The sequence below is a fragment of the Octopus bimaculoides genome, chromosome 2 (genome assembly GCF_046866305.1).
Source record: "Octopus bimaculoides isolate indiv1 chromosome 2, ASM4686630v1, whole genome shotgun sequence".
Taxonomy (NCBI): domain Eukaryota; kingdom Metazoa; phylum Mollusca; class Cephalopoda; order Octopoda; family Octopodidae; genus Octopus; species Octopus bimaculoides.
In genome coordinates, this window is record NC_142929.1 from 33,592,812 (window position 1) to 33,610,250 (window position 17,439).

Genomic DNA, 17,439 nt, shown 5'->3' on the forward strand with positions numbered 1-17,439 from the left:
ATTTATTTATCTATTCATAATTCAGAATATTATTACTGCTGATGTTAAGGCGGCGAGCTGGCAGAATCGTTAGAGTGCCGAGCAAAATGTTTACCGGCATCTTATCCTTTTTTTACTTTCTGAGTTCAAATGCCGCTGAGGTTGACTTTGCCTTTCATCCTTTCGAGAGAGCGATAGAAATAAGTACCAGCTGAGCAGTGGGGTAGATGTAATCGACTTATCCCGCTTCCTCGAAATTGCTGGCTTTGTGCCAAAATTTGAAACCAATATTACTGCTGATGTTAAAGGCGAGCTAACTGATCCGAGTTCAAATTCGCCAAAGTCGAATTTGCCTTTCATCCCTTTAGGATCAATGAAATAAGTAACAGTCGAGCACTGGAATCGATGTAATCGACTAATCGAATTCCCCCAGCATTTTAGTCCTAGTGCCTATAGCAGAAAGAAATATTTCTGTTGTTGCTGAGACTGTGACTATAAGTAGTTTATCATAATATTATGTTTGTTTTGAAGTTAATAATTAAACAGGAGACAAAGATTCAAACTGATCAGATATACGTACCACTCCTCTACACCTCCCTCCTTTGTCCCCAGTACCCATATAAAATTTTCCATAACTTCCCATGGGATGGTACTGCCTATTTTGAGGAGTACTGGTCTAACAGAACAAATCTTTATGGAGTAAAAGGGATGTCACTGTAGAATCAATACTGAAAACATCACTTCATACCACTGCAAAATACAGCTCATGGTGAATGATAGGTAGATCTACAATTAAAAAACCGGAATAAGATTGAACTGTTGCTTCCAAAACGGCTGTGTCGTTAAAATGCTTGCTTTGCAACCAATTGGTTTCAGGCTCAGTCTCAAGGCATAGCACCTTCAGCAAGTGTCTTCTAGTCTATCCTTGGGCCGACCAATGTCGTGTGAGTAAATTTAGTAGATGGAAACCATTGAGAAGCCCATTGTGTGAATGTGTTTGCGTTTGTAACTCCTCCACTGCTTGACAGCTGGTGTTGGTTCGTTTATGTCCCATAACTTACCAGTTCAACAAAATTGCCGATATAGTAAGTACCAGACTTTAATGTCATATGAGTGAATTTGGTAGATGGAAACTATTTAGAAACCCATGTGTAAATGTGTGTGTGTGTGCATGTCTTTGCATTTGTAACCCCTCCAATGCTTGACAGTCGATGTTGGTTCGTTTATGACCCCGTAACTTAGATTAACCGATATAATAAGTACCAGGCTTCAAAAGGGATGCATAAAATCCTTCAAGGTGATGTCCCAGCATGGCTGCAGTGCAACTGAAACAAGTAAAAAATAAAAGCTAAAAATTCTTTATATTTCATCTCTTTTACAAAGAATTCCTTTCTAAATTTGTGATGAAATTTGTATAGCTTCACCATCATCATCATTTAAAATGTCAACTTTTCCATGTTGCATGGCTCAGAATTCATTAAGACAGATTTTCTACAGCCTGCTGCTCGCCCCCTCTTGCCAACCTTCACTTGTTTCCAAGTAAGGTAATATCCCACCCCACCTCTGGCAAGACATGTTTCCACAGTATATTGGAAACGAATGACACTGGTTGTATGAGAGAGACACATGTAATTGTTTTTCTGAAACCAAGTTTTTTTTCTCTCTCCGTTACTTAGCCTGTCTGTAACACTTTCACGTGATTAATTGATGGGAAAGCAAAAAGAAAGAGAAACATAGGGTAAGGTGAATAACAAAAGAGAAAGAGGGGGAGTGTTGTGTATTAAGTCTATAAGATTGTGCATAAAGTATATATATATATATATATATATATATGAAACAAATTAAGTAATCATCATATTCCAATTTCCTTCACTTTTCAATGATCAGCAGATGAGCGACTATCTTTTGATATGGACACACTACAGGCTACACTTCCAGGTTTTTGGGATTAAGTTTTCAGAAATAACCCAATAAGTTTACCATTAATTCCATGAATAGGCACGAGAGTGGCTGTGTGGTAAGTAGCTTGCTTACCAACCACATGGTTCCGGGTTCAGTCCCACTGTGTGGCACCTTGGGCAAGTGTCTTCTACTATAGCCCCAGGCCGACCAAAGCCTTGTGAGTGGATTTGGTAGACGGAAACTGAAAGAAGCCTGTTGTATATACATATATATATATATATGTGTGTGTTTGTGTGTCTGTGCTTGTCTCCCCAACATCGCTTGACAACCGATGCTGGTGTGTTTACGTCCCTGTAACTTAGCGGCGCAGCAAAAGAGATCGATAGAATAAGTACTAGGCTTACAAAGAATAAGTTCTGGGGTCGATTTGCTCGGCTAAAGGCGGTGCTCCAGCATGGCCACAGTCAAATGACTGAAACAAGTAAAAGAGAAATTCACGGTTCCCGCTAGAATAAATAATTTCAGTCACTGGTGAATAAAGAGAGAAAATGTTTCGCATATAAAATTCCAAGATGACACAGCACTGTAAAGAAAGCGAAAATCAATCAGAATCACAAAATATTTTTCAAGACAACATTTTATCCACATGTTATTTTTATTTCCTTTATGTACAATAGACACACTCAGTCGTGTGTTTTGAAGGGAAGATATATAAATATACATTACATATTCCTTAGATATATTCACATGTAGAAGTATCACATTCTACGGGTGCAGTTATAAATATCTCACATATATACATACTTTTATGTAAATATATATGCAATTTAGGTATCAACACATTCTTAACTATATATGTACATTTATATAAACATATATATTAATACATATGTATATATGTATTATATATATAAAATATTTAATAAAAAATATTCCAGTATTTCTTGTAAAAAGAAAAAAATGGATTGTGATGCAGTGATCCAATTTTAAAAACTATTTTTCTCAATCTTTAAAAAAAAAATCGTCAGAGAAAGACAATGCCAGTTTGTTCAAAAGTGATTTTTCTATCAACAATTATAAAATTCTTAACCAAAACAAGTAGATGTTGGTTTAGTGGTAGGGGAGATAAGATTTTTTTTTTTTTATATTACTAATTTTTTTGTGTTTTTTTCTGGGATTTTTGTTTTTTATTTTTTATTTAATCCTTTTTTATTTTGTTGTTTGCTTGATATTTTATTAATACAACCAAACATTCAGTTATCAAACTAAAGAAACCGAGATCGAAATAACAAACACATAGTTTGAGAATCAGAGACTCCGATGTTACTGGTGTAAAGATATTTGTCTCTCCTCTCTCTTCCCACACACCAACTGGCAATGATAAAACTGCATCAACATTTTCTTTTTTATATTTCTTGGGAAGGAAAATGGAAAAGCACCTTTTCCATTTTATATATGTACAAAATATACAACTTTGCTTGTCTTCCATTAGGTAGGAAATTATAATAAAATGTATGTATGTGTAGTTGTGTGTATGTGTGTCTGTATTACAATGCATATGTATATACATACACATTTAGATAAACTGTCATGAAATAAAGGAGAGTAAAAACACAATAGAACCTGCAGTTTTAGAATATTGCCAAGAATAGATAACTATATTTTTTCCCTCTTAAAAACAGATAAGAATCATTAATATAGTAACCAAAATTCCAAACCACCAAAATTACATCTCTCATTTTAACTTAATATTGTTTTAGGATCCTTCAAGAGAGAACGCAAACAGATTGTCTACTTGAAAAGAAGAAAATGGAAGGGATAGAAAGTTAAAACTGAATGAGGGTAATTCACTGAGCAGTTTTGGCCAATACTACAATGGTCAGAGGATTATTGGTGTTGCAACTAGTATAACTATATACTGCAGTCTTTCAACTGCTATTATAATACTATTACACATCTATTTAAAGATATGTGTCTAAGTTGTGCAATATGGCTATTTAATACCAGAAATTAGATTTAGATTTTTATTCAACTAAAATTACTCTACATCTATTAAACTTAACACAGCGTGTTTGTTTTGTCTGTTTTTATTTTGGTTTTTTTTTGTTTGTTTTTCTTTTTTAATTATAATCAACAATATGCAGAAACTTCCCAGGTTTTATGGATTTGTTTATATGTGAGTGTCATGGTAAAAGATATAGATATTTCAAATCCATAGATTGATCTAGAAATGTTGGCACTGGTCAAAAAAAAAAAAAAAAGTCATTGAGAAGCTTCTCCAGAGAAGTGATCTTTTAAATGCTGAGAACTAACTATAGCTAAAATTTATCAATTAACAAAACAACCAGTTAACAATCTATGAATCAGTTCAGGTACATGGACTATAAAAAATAGTGAGTCTTTTATCAAATATTCCATTTGAAATGTTGAAAATTATTAAAACAACTATTTTTTTTAGATCTAAACAGAAAAGTAATATTTTCTGTTAAAGGTAACAAATTATCTTTTAAACCAATAGGTTTAATAACAATTGCTAACTCTCAAAGTGTAGCCTGTCTAATTATTCTTCATGTGATGTCTTAATAAAAAGTAATAGCATGTAATAAAAATATACACCCTTTAATGATATACAATTAATGCATATATGTAATTTATTATGCATCGGTTTATGTTGTTCTTTAAATACATGAATGAACATGAATGTATATTAAGAAAATAAAAATTAATATACAAATAAATAAAGGATTGTCACTAAAAATTCACAAGCTAAAAAGTAACTTCTATAAAATATCAGCATTTTTATAATGAAAGTTAGCAGAAACAGTATCATCTAATGCCCGTTTTCATTTACAGGACAGATTTAATTTAAAATATACATAAACAGGTAAAAAAAAAAAAAAAAGGAACCAAACTGAGAAGGCTATTATAGGCATGAAAAGAAAAAAAATTATATCATTTTGTTCTATTGCTTACATTTTTACCCTAGTTTTCAAATGGGAATTGAAATTTTATTAAAAAAAACAAGAACATTTTTATTTTCTCTTTTTCTTTCTGTTAATCTTAAAAATTGAAACTATAGATGTTACTGGTGTTGCTATAATTATTAGCGTAATTATTATTATTTTTTTTTTCATATTAAAATATTGAGATATTAATAACTAGCACAATCACAGAATGCTACACTGTTAGTAGCTTTCTTGCACTGAAACAATTCACCAAAGGATCTTTCACTAAACTGCTTAGTCTATACTTGCTTTTCTTTTTTTTTTTATATGCAGGGTGCCCCAAAACTGATTTCTATTGACTTAGTGCCATATGGCCAGGTTTTGCAAAAGGAGAAGTACAGTGAAGTGACTCAGCATCAGTATATTACTCATATCATTCTCAAGAAGAATGAAGTCCAAATAAGATTTTGTAGGATTAGAGTAAATACTCTCAGGCATTTTTGGTTAGCACACTACCATTTCCAGCTAAACACACTGCCCTATATTGTGCCTTAACTTCTCCTTTATCATTAGGCAACAATATTTTGAGGTACCCCCATATACTAAAAGACATACACTCACTCATACACAAAAAGCAGTGAACTGTACAGTGCAGAACTTTTGCACTTCAGTATAGAAGTGACATTTTTTTTTTCAAAAAAAATCTTTTTTTCAAAAAAAATCTTTTTTTTTTTTTTTGTAAAAGATCTGAAAGTCGTTGAATGAACGGCATATTGCCTCGAAATTCTAAATTTCTTCCGTTTCCATATTTTTTTTTTCCTTTCATTAATTGTAATTTTCAGAACATATCACATGTGAATTCATCAAAAAAATCATATTGCTACTGGTCTCTAATGATTGTTTCTAAATCTCTAGTATTCAACTAGAGTTTCTGTATAAAATCCAACCAATTAGCAAAGTTAGATGACTGTCCCTCCAGTGGTGGTCATGTACTGCATCCATCACAATGTTAGCCAGTAGACTGCTGTGTTACTAGCTGGTGAAACAAGTCAATAGACTGTGGGTTCAATGGTGTATAAAAAACAATATTTTGCCCAGCAAAATATATCAGAAACAAACCTAAAAAAGAAAAAAAAAAAAAGATATTCATTAGATTTATAATTAAGTAAAACAACGAAAATGACATCAAATAAAGTCTTAAATACTTATGGCATGCAAATCTGTAGCACCAGTTCTATGTAACTACAGGATTTGTTGAGTATATAAATAGATGACTGCCTACTTATTTCTCTGCGATTGGCCAAATGATGCAGACACCCCTGATGAGAACTCAATAAGGTTGGAAAGTGATTTTTTTCCACTCTACAGAGGAATAGTTAAATTTGCCCTGTTTATATCTATCTACTGCAGCAGATAGATATAAACAGGGTGGTATGTTAGATATAAACAGGGTAGTATGTCCACCCCAGTATTTAACTGGTATTTTATATTCTTGATCCAGAATGAGAAAAAAGTAATGTTGATCTTGAACTCATTTATGAAAGAGTGTAACTATATACATCAAGCCATTTAATGTACCAGCTTAACAGATTCCTCTAATCCATCATCCTGACCACTACCATATTCAATCCCTCATCAACACCAACATACAGCATGGAAATTAATAACTCCAGTTTTCTGTAGCCATTGGATTTGCTGAGTATATAAACAGAGTACAGTAATCCCTCAACTGCCATGGGTATTATGTTCCAAAACCTCCCACAGAAATAATTAAAATCTTTAAAAAAATATAAATACCTATCGGCCACAGAAACCCCGCGATATACTGAGGAGTCCACGATATAAATTTACATATATTAGCCAGAAAAATCTGCAATGTACTGAGTGCACAATAAGTGAAACATGATATGGTGAGGGATTGCTGTATATTAATTAATGCAGCCACTTCTGAGAACTCAATAAGGTTTGAAAATTGATTAACATTATTCATTTTTTTAAAAATCTATGGAGAAATAGATGCTGTGTCTGTATGTCTACTACATATATATATATATATATATATATATATATATATATAACCTATCATAATTTAAAATGCATTATGCTTGCTAAGACCTGTTGGGGCAAGTGAAACCGTAATTGAACCATACTCGATGACCGGCACCTGCGCCAGTGGAGCACTAATAGCACTGTCCGGGTGTGTTCATTGCCAGAGCAGTTGTCTGGCTTCCGTGCTAGTGGCCTGTAAATAGCACCATTTAAGCGTAATCGTTACCAGCGTTGCCTTCTAGCACTTGTGCTGGTGGCACGTTAGAAAATCATTCGAGCAAGGTTGTTGCCAGTGTCGCTGGACTGGCTCCAGTGCAGGTGGCATGTAAAATACACCTTTTTGAGCATGGCCATTGCCAGTACCGTGTGAGTGGCCCTCGTGCCAGTGACATGTAAAAGCACCCACTACACTCTTGGAGTGGTTGGTGTTAGGAAAGGCATCCAGCTGTAGAAACTCTGCCAGATCAGATTGGAGCCTGGTGCAGCCTACTGGCTTGCCAGTCCTCAGTCAAATCGTCCAACCCATGCTAGCATGGAAAGCGGACATTAAACAACGATGATGATTTCATATAAGATAGAATACATTAAATAACATCTCTCATCTCAAATCATTACAACATTAAATCTATTTTAAATTAATAAATGCTGTTTACCTCCTAAGAATTCAGAAACTTTGGGAACATGAAATATACAGGTTGTGATGGGTAAATTGCCATCATTCTATATTTTTAAATTTCACACACGTGTATTGTTTGTCCTTGATTTTGTCAACTACACAGTATAGTAGGGTCAGTAGGGCACTATCTGTAAGAAAAACAGCACCATGATGCAATTCACTCTGCCAGAAATTTGGAAACGATATGCTGTACTGCTTGGCATTCGTGTCAGAAGCTCCAATACAAACATTTCAGAGTGTTTGAGTATCAATCTGAGGACATGTACCGAGAGTGATAAAAATCAAACATCCAGTCAACATCATGGTGTTTGGAGTGATCAATAGTGATGGCAACGTTATGCCTCCATTCATCTTTCCACTCGACCTCAGACTCAACATGGAGGCCTACATCAAGTGCTTGGAGGAAGTAGTACTGCCCTGGGTCAAGAGGGTGGCTGCTGGAAGGCTAGCCTGATAGCCTTGGCTATGTCAAGATGGATTTTTATGTATTCTTCTTCCCACTTGGATTTGAAATGTTGCCACTATTATATGTCTATTCTACTGTAATTTTCTGCATTTTCGTGCAGCTGAAGATTGCTCTACATATTGCATTTAATGTAATGCTCGCATTACTTAAATAAATGGAGTAGCATGAAACGTGCGTACTGCAATCATCTTTAAAATCCGTGTTGCTTATTTTGATTTTTTGATCACCTCATTTTTGGAATGGTTTTTGTATAATACCATACTATATTCTGGTGCCTAAACATAAGTACCATATTCAATTTTGAATCTAAATCTAAACCTTATATATATATATATATATATATATATATATATATATGTCTTGAATGGTGAGCAAATATAACTATAAATAGCAGCATGTCGATATTGGGTTCAAAAACACTTTTGGACAGAAAAATTTGAAGGCTGCCTGTGGAGTTCAAACCCACATCTCCTGTAAGAATAACAGGCATTTTTACCATTGAGCCAAAGTAATTATTCAAATTTCTCAGTTTTAGAAACATTATTCTTACCAGTGAGTAGCCTTAGACTTTTTCTGTTCAAATATTTACACACTATTACATATAGCTTTACCTGCTTCATGATTCACCATTCCAAACAGAGAGAAAAAAAACAAAACATTAAAACTATTTATAAATATTCAAAAACTAAAAGTGTAAATTTTAAAATACAGTCTTTTACTAACCACTAAAAAACAAAACATTCAGTTTTAGTTATATAGTTATTAAAATAATTAAAATAAATTATCACTTTAGGCAACAATACAAGATGGAATCTGCAGTTACAAACCGTTTCTATCTAAACCCTTTTGATAGCAACCTGCCCAAGATCACCTCCAGTTCTTTAATATAAACTTCTTGCTTTACCTTCCATCAAAATTTCATTCTGATTTGTTTTAAACACTAACTTAATAATAACAAAGTTATTTTACTAAATGTTTCATTATTTTCGAAAGGCTATGAATTTCCACAGAAATATAGTAACAAAAGGATTAAATTATATAGATGACAACTTGTCAATGCTGAGAATTTTTCCTAATAGTATTTGCTAGTTTTTGCCTGAGCACCAGGCTGGTTAACCCTGATCAAGTAAACATGGTTTACTCTGAGTTGTACTTTCCATGATGAATGGTTAAAAATTAAATTAGCATCCTTGACAATAAGCCTTAAGCCTTCAGATTAATCTGTCAAATGTAATGCCCTATTCACATAGTTCTGAATAAATCATGCATCATATTGTAGCTTCAAGATTTCGAAGACACGAGTATTTTATTTTTTTTCAGCATGACATTGTAGGGTAGGTATGAGAAGCAGGACCAGGCCAGTTTGAACACAAAAATAAGTAGCATATTTGGGCCAGATGTGGCCAGTTCAAATGCTAATGGGTTAAAACAAATTGCAAATCAGGATTTGAATTATGACAATTGAAAGAAGAAAATATATAAAAATCTCAAATAATTATACAATTTTTCAATTATACATAATAGGAGTTTTAATAAAAACAAAATATATTTAAAAATAGAGACAATTATATAAAATATAAAGTAAAATTGAAAATATCAGAGAAGGCTGGAAATTCAAATAAGACATAAGAAGAACTAACCCCAAATGATATCAAAAATAAATGATATCCGTTTCTGTAGGTTCGGACTTTGGTTGAACTGGTGGTGGATGATTTGTTGGTCGTTCTTTGTGCGCAGATCTGGAAGGCTCCGCGAGTTTCATCACCTGACTGAGACTACTGGGGTCTTTCCCTGTGCTAAAAGAGGAACTTGACACCGAACGACCGAGTCCCGTGCGGTGCTGTGATTGTGAGGCACCTTTAGAGTTTGGTAATGATGAAGACAAGTTATCGACAAACTTTAAAGGAAGGAACTGTTGCAATTTCTCTCCACTTCGTTGCTCATTCGTCGCACTAAATAAGTGGGGAGCACATGTTTTATTGCCAGGAGAGTTAACCAGATTACCAACAGAGCTTTTAGGCACTGGCTTGGATGAATCTTTTAAGTCTTTATAATCCTCAGAAGACTGAAACGCAAGTTCTACTGAAGCAGAGCGCGTGTGTTGAATTGAACTACAGTAATTGTCACCATCAGGCCCTGTTTGTTCAGGATTTTCAGTTCTGTCCAACTGTCTTCTTCCTTCGCTATCACTTCGACGTTCCATGAACAAATCAATCTGCTTTTGTAGAGTAACTTGTCCTCGGCGCAATTCCTCTTGCTGTAACTTCAGATCATCCTAGAGTCAAACAGATACACAAAAAAAAGTGAATAAGATTCTTTTAAAAGATTCGGTCAGATTTTAAAATTGAAGATAATACGCATTTGTAGCAGACTTTCTAATATTCAACTAAAGTTCAACAAGTAATCTAGTAGATTCATTTAACAAACTCAACTAACATTCCAGAAAACCAAAACAGTTCAGTATGGTGATGACAATGACAACAAAGAGTTGTTGATGACAGGCATAATAGACTAATCCTGCCAATAGCAATGTGCATAGAACAGTTTTTAAAACAAAAATTCTTCCAACATATCAACCTAATTATGAGAGAGATAAAGAAGATTTAAAACATATCGTTATCATTGTTAAACGTCCATTTTCCATGCTGGCATAAGTTGGATGGTTTGACATGGAGCTGGCCAACCAGGAAGCTGACCAGACTCCAACTGTCTGTTGTGACATAGTTTCTGCAACTGAATGCCCTTCCTAATGCCAATTTATAAAAAAAAAGTCAACAGGGCTACATAAACTAGCTAGATTACACCATAATTTTAAAATTATGCTTCAGACTTATATAGCTATTTCAGAATAGTTTCAGATTTATATAGCTATTTAATCATTTAACTTACATCAAAGAAACTATAGCATAAAAATAACTAGCCATTAAACTTATTCTTCAATGCATTAAGTGAAAAGATTAGGTATATCATCTTCAATCTTTAAACTAGAAATATTAAAGACTTTCTTTAATCCTTAAGCATTTAAGCTGACCATATCCAGCCCAAGTATTCTGTATTTTTTCTTGGCTTTTTTTTTAATGCTCAAACCAGCCAGATCTGGCACCTCACACCTACTCTACAATGTTATTCTAAAAATAATTGCATCATCAAAATCTCAAAACTACAAGACAACACAAGAGTAATTCAAATTAATGTGAATAAATTAGATATCTGACAGAATAATCTGAATGCCAAAAGGTTAATTTTTCTAGCTGCACCCAAAGTAACACCACCACTTTGTCTCTCTTCCTTGCCATCAGACAAAGAGCAAAAGTATGTTATGTTAAATTCTGTACACTTCACAATAATTCATTTTGTAAAACTCTATGAATTTCTCTTGAATAAAAAACTCAAATGTTCTTAATACAATTAAAAGAACACTACTATAAAGAACTTTTAATTAGTGTCTTTATCCTTACAAGATAGTGTACCATAACTACCACACAGGAGCTCCCATTATTTCAGTAGATAGTAAAGTGCCTTGCACTAAGAAACAATATAATTCCTATGTTGATACTGTTGTTTTATTTACAAGGTACAGTAGCCATTTTTCATAATGCATGTTTTCACCAACTCCAGAAAACAAAAATCAAAGATAAAATATGGAAACAAAAGTATGTTGTACCAACTAAATAAACTAAAGCAGTCACTCTGTTCTGGCTATCACCTTCATTTTACTAGGTAAAAATATTAAATAAGTGAAAAAAATATAAGCCATGAGATATAAGTTCTGACCCAAATCATTATTTTCTATTTATCATTATATGGCTGTGTGGTTAAGAAGCTTGTACCTTGGGTTCAGTCTCACTTGCAAGGCACCCTGTGCAAGTGTCTTTCACTAAAGCCCCAAGGGTGACCAAAGCCTTGTGAGTTGATTTGATAAACCGAAGGAAGCCAGTCACATACTCACAAATGGGTGTATGTTTACATATACAGTTTTCTCATCATGTGTTGGTTGTAAACATGCATCATTGTCACACAAGTGAGGCTCTTTGTTTCCAGTCTTCCATTAGAAATATATCCAGTCGTGGGAAAATATTACCTTGCCTGGAAACAGGTGAAGGTTGGTATAAGAACTCTGCCTCAACAGATTTCCTTTGACCCATACAAACATGGAAAAGTGGATGTTAAATGTTGATGATACCGTTCATTGATGGTAAACATTAAGCAGCAAGTCTCAAAGTGTTTCATCAAATATGACTCCCAAAATAATCAAGTCTAACCCAAGATATTTCCATATTCATTTATTCTGCTTCCATTGTGATGACCTTTCACTACCAACCTTTGGTATATTTCATGTAGCAAATTTATTAGTCATTCATACAGCCAGAGCAACCATTTCTCTTTCAAAGACCAACATTTTTTCTTGACTTTCAGTTAGCCTGTGTTCTAGCTTAATACTGAATACAGAAGTCATAGAACAATCCTTGCACCGAGAAAAAACTTTCCATTCACAAACAAAAACCTACTACAGCCAATAGAGTTAGCCCTAAACTAAACTTACTTCATTCTCTTCAAACAGAAACAATGTTATATACTTATATACAAAACTAATTATATCACTTAGGTTATTGAACTTCACCACCATTTTCATACCATTCTAGCAGTCTATGGCTTCCAGTTTGAGGAGGTCTCTCAATACACCTATCTTTTTATTCATTTAACAATATGTCTCTTACCTTTTCTTTTTGAAGTTGCACAGTATCTCTCTCCTGATTTTCCCTATTTCGTTTCTTCTCCAGTTCAAATTCTTCACGTTCTCGCATCAACTCTTCCTACAAGTAGATATCAGTTTTGTTCAATAAGAAAATAAAATAATAACAACAACATTAATAATAATGGTCTTAAATTTTGACACAAGGTCAACAATTTTACAGGAGGGTGATACTTCAACCACCCCAACATCATTCATTAATTTCTAAACCCAATCTATCTTTCCTAAAACATTAGCCATCTGGAATTACCTACTTAGGAACAGTGGTTTGAAAACTGGATATTTTCGCACAGCTCATTGGACATTCAGTCTGTTTTGGCAACAGTACGTTTTGACGTTGGAGGCAAACAAACAAGCATCATCATCATCGTTTAACGTCCGCTTTCCATGCTAGCATGGGTTAGACGATTTGACTGAGGACTGGTGAAACCCAATGGCTACACCAGGTTCCAGTCTGATTTGGCAGAGTTTCTACAGCTGGATGCCTTTCCTAACACCAACCACTCCGAGAGTGTAGTGGGTGCTTTTACGTGCCACCGGCACGAAGGCCAGTCAGGCAATACTGGCAACGGCCACACTCAAAATGGTGTATTTTATGTGCCACCCGCACAACAGCCAGTCCAGGGGCACTGGCAACGATCTCGCTCGAAAGTCCTTACACATGCCACGGGCACAAGTGCCAGAAAGGTGACGCTGGGCACAGGTGCCATCACGATTTCGCTCTCCCCTATACAAAGAGGTGCCTGAGTGAGAGACGTGTGGAGAGAGAGAAACATTACAATTTGTAAAAATAAACCTGATTGACAAACACTTTTCCTCTCCTCTTACCTCATACATGTAAAGGGAAATATGCTCACACACATAAAGAGAGAGAGAGAGAGAGAGAGAGAGAGAGAGAGAAAGAGAGAGAGAGAGAGAGAAAGAGAGAAAGAAAAAAGGTGGAAGAAAAACATTAAAACATCTGACACCAAAATAAATCATTGTTGAATCAGCGATACCTAAGAGGTGGTGTCAAAATAACTACATCACAATGTCTTCTGCTCATGTTTTTCTTGCCTATGTTGATTTACAAAAGCTCAAGAGGATCATATATGGTATAAACCTCTCCAAACTAGGATAGTCTGTGACAGTCATAAGTATTGCTCTTTTCCTCCAGACCAATCAAGTAAAACAAAAATAAATGAATAGACATAACTAAATACTACAATTTATTTTGACTGCAATTCCACCGATTCTACTCTGATATTGACTGAAGCAAAAATTCTGTATGTGTGTGCGTGCGCATGTGTGTGTAACCAGTGCTGGTTTGTTTACAATTCCATAACTTAGCAGTTCAGCAAAAGAGGCCAATAGAATAAGTAACAGACTTTAAAAACCAAGTGCTGGGGTCACATCATTCAGCTAAATCTTTCAAGGCAGTACCCCAACATGGCCTCAGTCCAATGACTGAAACACGTAAAAGATATATAATTACCTTAAGGTTGCGCAAGCCCTCTAACTGGGAATGTTTGTTTATTTCTAATTTCTCAGCATTCATCTTACAAATTATTTCTCTCGCTTCAGCCAACTGTATTCTCAAACTGAAAAACAAATAAGAGTGTCATTAGAAGTGCATAACTTACAAAACAACATTTATTATTATTATTGTTATTGTTATTATTATTACTATTAGTAGAAGGCAGCAAGCTGGCAGAATTGTTAGCAATCCAGGCAAAATGCTTAACTGCATTTCATCTGCCTTTACGTTCTGAGTTCAAATTCCACCAAGGTCGACTGTGCCTTTCATCCCTTCAGGGTCAGTAAATTAAGTACCAGCAATACATTGGGATCAATGTAATTGACTAGTCTCCTCCTCCCCACAAATTTCAGGCTTTGTGCTTTAGTAGAAAGAATTATTATTATTAATATATATATATCAAGAAGACTCATACCTCAAGAAGGCCCATACTCCACAGCAGAAGTGTTAAAGTAAGGAGGATTGGCCCACAAGAGTCTTGTGCCAGTGTCCTGTAAAAGCACTCATGCAGTGCCACATAAAAGCACCCAGCACACTCTGTAAAGTGGTTGGCATTAGCAAGGGCATACAACCATAGAAACCACACCAAATTAGATTAAAGTTTGGTGCAGCTCCCTGGCTTACCAACTCTGGTCAAACTGTCCAACCTATTCCAGCATGGTAAACAAACGTTAAATGATGATTATATCAGTTATTACTGAATGCAATTCATCAAAAGCATGTAAGTTGTATAGTTTTACTGGTGAAAACAGATGAAAATTGGTGACAGAAAAAGCATCTGGCCACAAACCCGTCACACAAACACACAAATAGAGCTGCACACATACATATATATCTTTTAAGTGTAGGTATGGCTATGTGATTAAGAAGCTCACTTTCCAACCACATGGTTTTGGGTTCACCCACAACATAGTACTTTGGGAAAGTGTCTTCTACTATAGCCACAGGACAACCAAAGTCTTGTGAGTGAACCTGGTAGGCAAAACCAAAAGTCCATCAGGTACATATGTATGTTTGAAAGTGCTTGTGCCCCACTTAGACAGGTAGGGGAAGCATTTATTTTTAAAACCAAACTTAAGGAACTGCCTGATTTAATTGAAATGTAAATGCATCATGTTATTTAGTCAGTCCTAAATTGCAAGAAAAAAATTAAAATATGCTAAATAAAAGAATTAAAGGAATTTGATACATACTCTTCAATTGTAGTGTTCTGTTGACTTGATAATTGCTGTAAAAGAAATAACATGAAGATATGAATGTTTCATTCTTAACCAAACATTATTTCATTAATATGTAAATAATATCTTGTCAGTAATAGCCGACAAATAAACCTTTGTGAATTACAGTTCAATACTTTAAATATTCTTAACAATGCTTAAAAATGAAATAATTTTTATTTAAATCAGAAATCATATAAACTCTTAAAGCAGAAACCTTCAGAATGCAGGAAGTAAATTCTTCACAATATTTAATAGAATTCAAGTCAATTAACTGAAGACATATACATGTTGTTGTTATATGTACATTAGAATAACCAAATAGACCTGATAGAGTGGTATAAACATATCCACTCAATACATACGCATATACTATGTCTAACACAAAATCACACTACAAGACCAGATTGATTTCATTTCATAAATCAGATGACAAAAACAATAACTAAATGAAAGAGGAGGAGGAGGCCACAATAAAATAAAGCTGATAATATATGATGTTCTGCCATAAATAGAAATAAATGTAAACTATCAGAGTACAATAAATAATCACAGAATTAGTTCTGAAGACAGATTTATAAACTATGCTTTTATAAAATCTACTCACTAAACAGAGCAGATTTTGAATAGCAACTTATCAATCAAGAAATCTTCTTTACTTTTATTTCAGAATTATAATACTTAAGTAGCATACTTGATATCCTGAATTAACTTTGCTTGCTATCGACAATGATGTTTCATTCTATATAGTATATTCTATCAACATATTTAGTTTCTTTGTGGTATCAATCCAAGAATTAAGTGTATTAGACATTATGATTGGATCATTTATGTCCATAGGCACAGGAATGGATGCATGGTAAGAAGTTTGCTTCCCAACTACATGGTTTGGGATTCAGTCCCTCTGTATGGTACCTTAGGCAAATGCCTTCTTTCTACTATAGCCTTAGGCCAACCAAAACCTTATAAGTAGATTTGGTAGATTGACACTGAAAGAAGCTTCTCATATATGTAATATATATATATATATATATATATATATATATACACACCAGGACTGGAGTCTGGTGTAGCCATCTGGTTCACCAGTCCTCAGTCAAATCATTCAACCCATGCTAGCATGGAAAGTGGATGTTAAACGATGATGATGATTATATATATATATATATATATATATATATATATATATATATATATATATATATATATATGAATGTGTAAAGTATTTTTTTCAGAATTAACTATCATTTTCCTAATTCCTAATTTACATACACATTTATCCAGTGTACTCAGCCTTACTGTTGTCTCAGTGGCCACCAAAATGATAGAAAGAACAAAGCCTCTTTTCTCCCCAAACTTTACTCTTGTGAGTAATTTATAATCAAAACTGGAAGATGAGGGAGGTTAAACCATCCTTTTAAACTAACAAAAATGTTCACAATTAAACACAGATAGGGTTCAGTAATTCCTCAAGATGTAAATAATGTGGCGTTTTAGATCATTTTTTTAAACTTCTTAGTCATAAGTATAGTAACTGCCTGGCAAATTTCTCTTTTGCATTGGAAAATCAAGTTGAATTGGATAATTTCTCAGCATGGTTTTAACATTTGACAAGGACCATTTGAACAGACTTATCATAACAACTAGTACTTAAACAGTCCAACAACATAGCATTTGAAAAGACTGAGGTATTTTCAAACATATGCAAAATCATTTAGAAAATTTAGCTTCATGACATTTGCATGTTAAAAACATAATCTGAATTACTGCTTGACGTAACATATATCATATCAAGTAAAGAGAATGTCATCTTGAGAAAAGAAAGGCGGGGAAATGAGAAAGACTGCTTTCTTTTTTTTTTTTTTTTTTTAATATTTTAAAATAAACTGAAAATTTTTTAAGCCAATCAAAAACATTCCTGAAGCTTTTTCAGATT

General features: G+C 34.0%; 1 protein-coding gene across 50 annotated transcripts in view; it reads right to left on the reverse strand.

Annotated features, from left to right (window-relative positions):
* Window positions 1-3,977: 3,977 nt before the first annotated feature.
* The window catches only part of LOC106868006 (uncharacterized), a 553,573-nt gene continuing 540,111 nt past the window's right edge, over window positions 3,978-17,439 (reverse strand). For all 50 annotated transcript variants that reach the window (XM_089342694.1, XM_089342659.1, XM_052976095.2 and 47 more), the window contains 5 exons: window positions 15,480-15,514; window positions 14,245-14,350; window positions 12,736-12,831; window positions 9,658-10,292; window positions 3,978-5,945 (listed from right to left, as the gene is read on the reverse strand). In XM_089342694.1, the coding sequence (XP_089198820.1) occupies window positions 9,669-10,292; window positions 12,736-12,831; window positions 14,245-14,350; window positions 15,480-15,514 (861 nt within the window). In that variant the 3' untranslated portion in view covers window positions 3,978-5,945; window positions 9,658-9,668. The remainder of the gene's footprint in view (window positions 5,946-9,657; window positions 10,293-12,735; window positions 12,832-14,244; window positions 14,351-15,479; window positions 15,515-17,439) is intronic.